We start from the raw sequence: 11,580 nt of genomic DNA on the forward strand, positions 1-11,580 counted from the left end.
GCCTCCATCTTGTCTCCTGGAATTTTCATTTTGATCTAACAGCTTTGGTTACGTACTTGATATCACACACGTGTTGTATTTCTTCTCCTGATTTCACCTCATGAGGTGTGTAGCAGGAGGAGAGACTGTAGAGGAAAGGGGCAGCTGTAACAAAGGAAATGAACAGTGCCTTCCATTCACACAGCACGTACACATTCTGATTGGTTCAACTTCACAGTCTCACAAAGAAGTCCTCTTACCATCTTCTTGTTCAATAGAGAGAGAGAGAGAGAGAGAGAGAGAGAGAGAGAAGCAAAGACAAAAGCCGGGCATGGTGGCACATGCCTTTAATTCCAGCACTCAGAGGCAGAGGCAGGTGTTCAAGGCCTGGGGGTTCAAGGTTCAACAACAACAACAACAACAAAACCCCCCAAAAAAACATCATGGCAGTGAGGCATGGTGGCAGTGGTGGCCAGGGCAAAAGGCTGAGTGCTCACATCTTCAAGCAGGCATGGATACCAAAAGCCGGGCATGGTGGCACATGCCTTTAATTCCAGCACTCAGAGGCAGAGGCAGGTGTTCAAGGCCTGGGGGTTCAAGGTTCAACAACAACAACAACAACAAAACCCCCCAAAAAAACATCATGGCAGTGAGGCATGGTGGCAGTGGTGGCCAGGGCAAAAGGCTGAGTGCTCACATCTTCAAGCAGGCATGGATACAGAGAGAGACAGACTGGAAATGGGCATGGCTATGAACTCTCAAAGCCCATTTCAGTGATGTGCTCCCTCCAGCAAAGCCACACCTCTTAAAGGTTCTATGACCCTCCCGAAACAGTGCCTCGAACTGGGGACCAAGTGTCCAAATACTTGGAGCCAGTGAGGAACATTCTTATATCACAATGCTCAATAACATAAAGAACCCAGTCGAGGTTCTGTGATGAGAAAGAGGAACATGACAAATTCTTGTTGCAACCACTTAGTATATTTTCTCCTAGAAGCACTGCCACAGTACCTGTCTTTGAAGCCTCACCTAAGCTTCTATGATAGGGCCTGGGATGTAGCTCTGAGGTGGAGTGGTTACCTAACATGCAAGAAGTCCTGGTTTCTATACCAGCACCTCAAATACATATGAAATGTATGAAGCTGCTACTTGTTCCTTTGTTATCTGTCTCCGCCTTGAGACTGCTGGCAGGGACTTGATGTCCTGCTCCCTGGGGATCCCTATCATAGTGGGAAGTACAGGCCACCAAACAGACTTGGCAACATGCTCAAGTCCTTTCTATCGTAGGGTCCTTCTGATTGAGTAGAGGAATGGGATGGAGTAGAATTTAGCGCTGTATTGTCTCTGGAAGGCTGCTCATTAATATCCATCAAATGCAAATTTCACTGAATTCCATCTTCCCCTACTGGGCTTATTGGCCCACGGAGGCTAGTGAGCATGTCTGTCCTGCTCCCTCCTGTTCTTCTACCCAACCAAGGGTCAGCTCAATAACCCTCCACCAAATAGTGAGTACTTACCATCAAACAATGCTTCCAGGTTGGCATTATTATTCCCAATTTACATATAAAACTGAGGCCCAAGTGTCCAAGACCAGAGAATGTCACTAACCCAGGGCCTCATCACCACATGTGCTGTCTGCTCCCAGCATCCATCCACTGTCACAGCATGCTGCTAAGAACCAACAATCTCAGAGGCTATATATTGTATTGTTTTAAAATCATTTTCCAGCCAGTCTGGTGGTGCACACCTTTAGTCTCAACACTTGAGAGGCAAAGGCAGGCAGATCTCTCTGAGATCAAGGCCAGCCTGGTCTCCATAGCGAGTTCCAGGCCAGCTGTGGCTACAGGGAGACCCTGTCTCAAAAAGATCAAAAAATAAAAAGTAAAATCATTTTCCAAAGTTTGCATTCCATCTATTTGCAAATAGAGTCTAGTCAAATATTATTAGATATTTATCAGAATTAATTATTTTATATATCTTCTGATCCTATTTTGAGATTCTATTTATGAACCTAAAATTCTTGGAAGAAACTAAATGAGGTCAAAAGTCAAAAACTCATTCAGCAATATATAACAAATGCCCATAGTGTGGGAAATCCTGGGTGAGGGTACTAGGGCATGGAGTAGAAAATGGCTCCCATCCCCGAAGAGCTTCATCTCATTGGTCCTACTCTACCTTTCTTTACAAAAAACTATGATAGTGAAACATGTTTACTGCAGAATATTTAGAAAGTTCAGGCAAGAAAAGAAAGGGAAATGCCACTTAAAAGCAGCGTACTGTTTTATAAATCCTGAAAGCAGAGTCTGTATCTGAGTCTGTCTGTATCCACAAAACCATACAGGGGTCTTGGAACAGAATGTGAGCTCAACCAGTATTTCTTGAACAGAGAGAGAGCCACCTCTAAGCTCCAGCCCTGAGGTAGCCACTATTAACATCTGAAAATACGCTTAGCCTCCTTTTCCTTGGCTGTCAAATAATTGACCCAGATGTAATTCACCTACCTTGCCTAAGGTAGGTTGATGTAAGTATGGTCCCTTTAACACCCCCTGCAGGTGATGTGGTGCTGCCATGGTTGTTAATTGCTCACCCTGAGCAAAGTTTCCATCCCTCCCTCTACCATGGCCCAGAATGTTCTGACATAGAGGAGTCTCTTAGGTGTGGGCTTTTACCACATCCTCCCATGTGTCCCCCCATTCACAAAAGCCTCAGGAGCAGGAAGTTGGCATGTTGCAGATCTGTCGCCTTGGACAGAGGGGAGTATTCAGCAGGGGTCCTCCAACTAGGCTGCCTAGTGAGCCACCTGAAGGACCTTTTATAAAACCCAATGCCCTCTTAACTCCCAGGGCCAACAGATGAGTTCAGCTTTCATTCCTCCTCAGAGGAACTTCTTTTTGCTTTGAATGGTGATTAATTCAGAGACCCACAGCTGGTCAGAGTTTAGAGCATGAGTGCTCAGCCCTAAATGAAACATTCCCCTGATCACATGGCTCAGGGAACATTGCAGAAGAGGGTACAGAAAGGCTGATAAGAACCAGAGGTCAGCAGAAAGACTGTTGTAAAATAGTGCCTTCTGCACATGTCAGGCCATTGCACTCATGAACTAACTCACACTGGCTGTGGTTGCTGCATAAGACCTGCACAGAATCAAGCCAGTCACAAATCCAGCATAGACAGAGGTAAGCACTTAACCCCTAGCTAAGGAACATCAGCTGTTGAAAACCCTGGAGAAGGGAGAGTCAGCGTTCTTCAGGGAAGTGGCCCCTGGTTGCCCATGCGCCAGTGGAGGCCCTGTAGCCATGCACAGATGGACAGCATTGGTTGGACTTTGGACTCAGTGGACTATGAATAAAAAAGGGCATGAAGTTGGAAGGTGGATGTGGGGGGGAGTAGGGCTTGATATGATCATCACACTGGATACATGTATGAAATTCATAAAGAATAAAAGTACTCATATAAAAAAGCAATGCCAGCCAAACATAATGACACATGCTTATATCCCACCAATCAAGAGGCTGAGGCAAGAGAATCCCTATTCAAAGTCTGCCTGAGCAACTTAATAAGGCCCTATATCAAAATTAAAAATAAATAAAAAAGGTTTGAGGCTCAGTGGTAAAGCACTTGCCTGGCACGTGCAGAGCCATAGGTCCAACCCCCAGGACCCTCCTCCCTAAATGCCTGCACACTACTTCACACCAATTCAAACAGGAGATCTTGACATGAGGTCTAAGGCATTGATTGATCTTTTTTGCTTTTAAAGCTACCTCAGTCAAGGTGTGGGAACCCCTGATTTAAAGAAACTTTGAGCCTTTTTCAGACTAGCAGAGGGTACTGCATATGCCAGAGGTCCAAATACCATCCCAGAATTAGCATTGCAAGGATTTCTACAGCCCACCTCAAGAAAAAACCTGAGTATAAATGGGCAGTTTGTGTTCAAAAGGGACCCTCAGAAAGGAAAGCACATCTTTCCTTATGGCTCCTGCATGTCCCTCTGGAAAGGAACACACAGAAACCATGCATGTTCATATAAGGCAGGGGCAGATACAGGGGACAAGTGCGAAGGCCACACCTGCGCTATTCTTTCTGTAAAGCACTTGAGTTTTCCACCTTCCTCAGGAAGGAAAGAACCCTGCAGGGTAAACTGCAGTAAGGCTCTTTAACACAGGCTGCTTAGAAGGGAGATGATTAGAATTAGAGCATCTTCATTTGAATGGGTATTAATACTCATTATTTGTCCAGCATTGTGCCAGGCACTTGATGCATATAATTTCGCTTAATCTCTGTGATAGCATGTTGCAGTAGGTGGGTTTTTTTCCCATTTTATAGTGGAGGAAATTGATACTAATCGATGCAAAGTAATGCACATGCAATCACATTGACTGAAACAGGTCACCCCAGCCTCTCAGACACTAAAGCCTGAGCTTTTTCACAAGCCAGATTTTATGGCTTGTTTGCTTTTGTCTGGTTAGAGACGATACAAAAGGTCAGGGGGATGGATCAAGGTGACCATACTCTCAAGAAGGTCTAACTTTCCACCATGGCTAGTCTACTAGAATGTTCTTTCTTTGAGAGATCAGGGTGTGCTGGGGAAGGCCATGTGGTGTGTACTGAGAGCTCTAGCAGCTTCTCCCCAAACCAGTCATGGGACTGGCAAGTCACTTGTAGGCCTGAGCCTTCATTTGTTCACTCGAGTGGCACAGAAGTGAGAATGGGTTAGGTCAGGGGGTTTTCTATAGCCTTAAGCTTGGGCCTCAGAGGTGGGGCTGGGACCAGATGGACAGCCAGGACCCCATCTCTTTTTCCTCAACCAGTGAAGATCTGCATTTAACTACTTAAAACAAAGTTCCCTCAACTGAGGGTGGGGGGAAGAGGGAGGATATTCGGAAGGAAACCACTGGGTGGGCTCATTGCAATGACCCAGTTTGATTATTCTCATGTCCTTTGTCTTTGTCAGAAATGTGTGGGAAGAATCAGTGGTTTGGCAATGATTAAGAATGCATTGAATGGGAGGGGTGTGGGATTGCCCAGGGAAAGGAGGACGGGCAACAAAGAGGAGAGAGAAAGGTGGCCACAGCCAGCATCAGGCAATAAATCTGCCCAGAAGCCAGATTAAACAGGAAGTAATCCTGTGCCCATTGGTGCTGAATCTGGGATCCTGTGACCATGGTCATCCATAACAGCACAGGGACAGGGGGGGCTCCTGGCATCATCTCCCCAAATGGTACTTGCTTTTTATTCAGTAAAGTTTTCTTATTTTCTTCTAGTAATTTAGTATTCAAGCAATTTTCTGTTTTTTTGTGTGTGTGTTTTTCAGATCTTAAATCCAAATTTTATCCAAGAAGGTGAGTTGCAAAGGGTAGAATTGAGAATGTGGGGTTTGGCTAAGTAAATTATGCCCTTAGGGTAGAGACTTTAAGCAATGCTGATGCAATTCTGTATTGACAAGGAAAATATTTATGATAAACTAGTTAGCAAAAAAGACTGCAACAGGCAATATGTGTAAGGGGGTTCAGTTTTGGTAAAAAGTATGTTTATGTAAAGCCTAAAAGACTATATAGCAGAATGTTCCCAGATGTTATATACGGATTATACCATCATGGAACTCCCCCCTTTTTATTTTATATATTTTCTAACTTTGCTTTCAAATAAAGGGGCACAGATGATATAACAACATTGAGCTGAAAGCTAATTGAATCATTATGTTACATTTTGGGGGATGAAATGACTATGCTAAAAATGGCTGCTTTAAGTTTATTGTCAGTGATGCGAATGTGTATCTATTTGATCACAGTGGCCCCAGAATTCCTTGTGCCCTTAGTGGATGTGACCTGCTTGCTCGGAGACACAGTGATGCTACAGTGCAAAGTCTGTGGGCGGCCAAAGCCCACCATCACCTGGAAGGGTCCAGACCAGAACATCCTTGACACTGACAACAGCTCAGCCACATACACTGTCTCCTCCTGGTAAGTGGATCACACAGTATCAGCACCTGCAGCATCCAGAGGCTAGACCTGGGTGCATCTTCACTTTGGATTACTGGCTACTCCAAAAGAGCCATCAGGCACTTGTTCCAGATCACACACTTAGCCTTGATTAGGGGAGATACTGAGTCAAAAATTTGGGTGGCTCAGCTTCCTCCACCCTAGAGCATCCTGTGCTTGATTCTTAGGCAGGGCCTTAGCTGCCTACTCTGCAGCTGGCCCCTGAGCCTGAGCTGCTGGACTGTGCCAGCATGCATCTTGTATACTGCCCAGCACCAGGGAGGCACACCTGGTGCCAACAGGAACCATCTAGAAAGAAACACTGATGGACCTACAGTAAACAAAATACAGATCAAGCCTGAACCATAGATACAAAGTACTTTTATAGTCACCCTGTTAGATGATCTGTCCCTAGGACACCCAGGGAAATCGCTATCAGAAATATGAGAAGCCAATTTGGACATCCTCGAGTGCTTTCTGCCTGTCAGGATGCTTTGAAACTGTGATATAATTCATACCTTACTTAAGAACTACTTTGTGAGAAGGAAAAATAAAAAGACTCTTCCCAAAATATGCAAATATGCCAGATGTGGTGGCATACTCCTTTAATCCCAGCAGTTGAGAGGCAGAGACAGGTGGATCTCTGTGAGATGGAGGCCAGCCTGGTCTACATAGTGAGTTCCAGGCCAACTGGGGCTACAGGGAGACCGTGTCTCAAAAAAAAAAAAATGTGCAATAGAAAGTCAAGCTACAGGCATGATTCTCCACATAAAGCCCTGAGCATCATGGTATATTGTTGCTTATAAGCAGACAAGTAGTAGTAGTAGCCGTAACACATTAAGAATCACTAATTGGGGTTGGAGAGATGGCTCAGTGGTTAAGAGCACTGGTTGCTCTTGCAGAGGACCCAGGTTTGATTCCCAGCACCCACATGGCAACTAATAACTGTCCTTAACTTCAATTCCAGGGGATCTGATGCCTTCTTCTGACTTCTGTGGGTACATGTAGGTGCACCTACCTACATGCAAGCAATATACTCATACACATAAAATAATAAAAAGATTTTAAAAAAAGAATCATTATAGAAATGTCTAGAATCAAGCAGATTTCATCAATTGGCTTAAAGTGTGTACAGTGTGTGTGTGGGGGGGGGTTACACTGACCTGGACATGTGCATATGGAGGTCAGAGGTTGACTTTCAGGTGTCCTTCTCTATTGCTCTCCACCTCATTTCCTTATTTGTTTGTTTGTTTGAGACAGGGTCTCCCTGTTGCCCCAGCTAAAGCTGGGGTTACAGGGGCATACCATCCATCATACCCAGCTTTTTGCCAGCTCAGGTCCTAATGCTTGTTCAACAAGCACTCTACCCACTGAGCCACCTCCACAGCCCTCCACTTACTGTTTTGAAGGTCCTACATGTAGGATTTGAAATACTTGAACATTTTTACTATTGAATCTGCTTTATCATTCATTGTTGATTTATGAGACAAATTATTACAGCACAAAGTTACTAGTGGTAACATGGAATAAGAATTACATTGCAACCAGTAGTTTATAGCATTTTATATATGTCAAACCTTTATATCACAGGTCAAGTCTGAGCCATAGATGATATGCTTCTATGGTCCTTGCCTTATAGTCACTCTTTTAGATAATCTGTCCCAAGGATCTCCAGAGAAATCTCTGTCAGAAGTGCTAAAGGCTAATCGTATATCACTTTTCATTCCTATCCTGTCCCTTATTTACACAAATTTGGACAGTGAAAACAGAAACATTTCCCCCCAAAAAGAAAATGGAGATATAGAGGCAAGGTATTCACCCAAGTGTCGAGGTGGATGAACTGGAGGCAGGCACTCCCAACTCCACACACCAGGTGCCACCCCCCTATGGCATTTAGCTATCCCTCAACTGTCTTCCTTCCTGGAGTCTGAAGCGTATCCATTGGTGTCTCTAGTGATTCTGGAGAAATCACCCTAAAGATCTGCAACCTGATGCCCCAAGACAGCGGGATTTATACCTGCATAGCAACAAACGACCACGGAACTGCATCCACCTCAGCTACAGTTAAAGTGCAAGGTAAGGTCTCTTGTGTGCTCTCTTGCTTAAATAGGCTATTTTAAAGTTTTTTAAACTGTAGCAAAACACAACATAAAACCTACCATATTAACCACTTTTAAGTGTAGAGTTCCGTGGTATCAAGAATAGTGTGTGCCACTATAGCAGCCAGTCATCCATACAGCTCTTTCCTCATCTGTTCCCATTAAAGAGCATCTCCCCATCCCTCACTCCCCACAGCCCTGGCTGCCACCATTCTGCTCCCTGAGTCTAGGAATTTGTATCAGTCATTTTAAGTGAACACAACCAGGATATTCAGGGAAGAAAGGATCTGCTGGGAAATCCAAAGCAGAGTCCTAGCCAATGGGAAGAGAGTGGTCTCCTCAGAGCTGTCTGCGACCTACCCCAGTCTGATGCACAGTTCCTGACCAGCTTCCTCCTCTGTGTTTAGTGTTTACTTGAAGAAGAATGTCAGGCAGTAAGAAGCATCTCCCAGGGCTCCCTTGGGCCTGGAGAAAGGTGTGCTACATGGGCAAGGTCATGGTCCGCATAGGAGACAGTTTGGGTCTGTTTTCCCACATGCCTTGCTACTTTAATGTGGAACCCTGGGTTCTGAGAAGCAGCCCCGCTCTGCTGTCTGTCTCCACAGGTGTTCCTGCAGCCCCCAACCGCCCCATCGCTCAGGAGAGGAGCTGCACCTCGGTCATCCTCCGCTGGCTGCCCCCAGCCAGCACTGGGAACTGCACCATCTCGGGGTACACCGTGGAGTACCGAGAAGAAGGTGCGCTGCCCTGTTCTGTCTTCATTTCCTCTCAGAAAGCCTTCAGCGTTATGAACCTGAGACTTAGATCCTCCAGTCCATTGGAATCAACCTTCCTAATGAGTACTGTGGGTTTAGCAGAAAGACCTCCGAGACAAAATGCACCTGACTGCAGTTCTCAAATGTCTGGCAGCTGTTTTCACTGAGGGACTGTAAACCTCCCCAATGCCATCATGGCCCAGTGTCTGGGTCCCGGGACATCTTCATTGCATCCCCCTACTTGCCCTGTTCAATCACACAGACAGGGGTGATTGAGTCCACTTTACACATGAGAAGACTAAGCCCTAAACAGCTGGGAAACATAGGGTTGTAGTTAGTAAGAGGCAATGCTGGCCTTAGACCCAGCTCTGTAGTTTTATATATATAATTGATTTTTTTGTGTGTGTATTTCATACAGAACATCCCAAACAATCTTAATCATCTTTATACTCCCATCCCAAATGGCACCCTCCCATAGTACCCTCCCACCCTGACTGGAGCCCATATATTCTGTCACCCCTGTTACTGCCCACTGTGTTGTCAGTGCCCTCAGCCATTCCCTAGTGCAAGTCCATCCACTGAGTCTAGTCAGCCTATCTAGAGTCCCTTGTTTTAGGAAGATCAGCTCTTCCTCATCTAGCAGCAACCAGTTCCCAACATTCCTTTAGATAAGATTGGGGTCTGCTGTTCATTTTCCCAGTTCTATGCTGGGTTACTGTCTGCCTGAGTTTGCATGGGACTTGTGTATGCTGACACTTTTGCCATAGAATCATATGAACAGGTTCCCAGGTGCTTGTAGGACTCTATTTCCATATGATCATGCCCATCCTCCCTGGTTTTTACAGTCTCTCCGCTCCCTCTTCCCCGATGGTCCCTGATCCTTGGGTGGATGAAGTTTAATAAAGGGATCCTATCCAAAGACCATTATTTAGCAGACTCTTGATCTCTACACTTTGGCCATATGTGACCTTTTGTGTTCCTGGCCCTCTGCTCCATGAGGAAGCTTCATTACTGAGAGCTGATTCCTTAGTGTCCTCTTCTTTACCTCTGTTCTATGTTCCGTGAGCCTTAGGTGTAGAGGTTGCATTGCAGATGGGTCCCTTAGGCCTGGGCAATTCATAAACAAGGTCCATGTGTGACCAGTTGTGGTACTTGGTATTAGTCTCTGATTGCTGCAAAATGAGCTTCTTTGATGAGTGGTAACGGGGATATTTGTCTGTAATATGAGGATACATATTTTGCACATAGTAAGAAATCACATTAGTCTAGCGATGTGAGAGTTTTGGGGTTTTCTCTAAGATCTATGACCACTCCGGCCATAGTGTATTAGGTTATGTTACAGTACCATATTTGAGTTTCCTCCCTTTGAGTGGGCTTTTAGTCAAATTAGTTAGCTGTTGATTGCCCCCAAGACAAAAGTGCCACTACTGCACCAATGGAGTATGCTGTGCTGGCCATTGATGTGGTTATTTAGACCCAGCTCTGTAGTTTTAAAAAGCATTCCCAGCTTATTGATAATGCATAGTAACAGTTATGAATTGCACAGCTGAACCGAAAGCAGCGGCTTGCCCGCCCCAGCCAAAATCTTTTTGACTTTACTTACCATTTCTTTTATCTTAATTCTCTGTATTAAGCATGGCCTAAGCCATTTGTAGTTTGGGGCTGCCAGACCAGCACAAAGGTGTGACTGCCGGGCAGGAGACCATTTTCACACAGTTCACATTTTCCATGTTCAGTTCTTAGTTCATCTCAGAAACTAAGTTCTTTTGGAAAAGCCTCTGGTATTTCTGAGGCTCAGTCAAGTGAGATTAGCACTCCCTACTCTACTTGCTCTCTGTGAATTTCAATTGGAGTTAAAAGAGAATTCTAGTCTAGCAACATGTTCTGTAATATTTTCATATGCACATACTGCTTGATACATGTTAGTTTCCATCTTTGCTTCAATTTCCAAAGGCAAATCTTCTCTCATTGTGTTGCTGATTTGTATTTTCTTCCAACCTACTTATGTTGCCATATTCCTGGAACTTCACTGTTTACTCTCCTAGTTGCACATTTGTGAAGGGACAGAATCCCTCTTATTTCCTTTGTTTATTTATATATTTATTTATTTTAATTATTTATTTAATAACCACATAAGTAGAAGCATTTCATTACAACAGCATTGACATATTCAATAACAATTTCCAGAGCTAAGATATATCTCTTTCAAAATTGACTGTAAATTTTTAGGTTCACAGTTGAATTAATACAGTTATACAATATTGAACTCTGTATAAAGCCCATAAGACATAAAATTGAATGAGGTTTTAACCTTTAAGAAACATCTGCATTTCATTTTAAAATATATTGTTTCATTGAGGTTTTAATGTTTAAAAAAGATCTCCATTTCATTATTGAAATACACAGTTTCATGCAGAAAAATTTATTTTTAATACAATTGACACTAAGATGCACATGCGTTTCTAATCTCTATATATCTGATTATTACTAGTCACAGCTGATTACTTTCTGAGCTCCTTGGCATCTGAACATGGATATAAAGTCATCAGATAGATTTCAGTGGTAATGTTTTTCACATCTACTAATTTTTAAGGAGCAAATTTTTATGATTTGAAGATTTTTTTTTCTAATTTATTTATACACCCACTTCCCAGGTAGCACCCTCCCATAGCCTCACTCCCCCCACTAGAGCCCTTATACTCTGATATCCCTGCTACTGTCTGCTGTGTTGTCGGCACCCCCAGCCATTCCCCACTACTTGCCCTTCTG

At 44.1% G+C, this 11,580-nt stretch overlaps 1 protein-coding gene across 14 annotated transcripts in view; it reads left to right on the top strand.

Moving 5' to 3' along the window:
- Kalrn (kalirin RhoGEF kinase) overlaps positions 1 to 11,580 on the top strand; it is a 700,573-nt gene that overhangs the window by 660,599 nt on the left and 28,394 nt on the right. For all 14 annotated transcript variants that reach the window (XM_017800540.2, XM_029568193.1, XM_029568189.1 and 11 more), the window contains 4 exons: positions 5,291 to 5,318; positions 5,768 to 5,939; positions 7,912 to 8,033; positions 8,662 to 8,793. In XM_017800540.2, the coding sequence (XP_017656029.1) occupies positions 5,291 to 5,318; positions 5,768 to 5,939; positions 7,912 to 8,033; positions 8,662 to 8,793 (454 nt within the window). The remainder of the gene's footprint in view (positions 1 to 5,290; positions 5,319 to 5,767; positions 5,940 to 7,911; positions 8,034 to 8,661; positions 8,794 to 11,580) is intronic.

This window comes from Nannospalax galili, unplaced genomic scaffold (assembly GCF_000622305.1).
Source record: "Nannospalax galili isolate Female #2095 unplaced genomic scaffold, S.galili_v1.0 scaffold18, whole genome shotgun sequence".
Taxonomy (NCBI): domain Eukaryota; kingdom Metazoa; phylum Chordata; class Mammalia; order Rodentia; family Spalacidae; genus Nannospalax; species Nannospalax galili.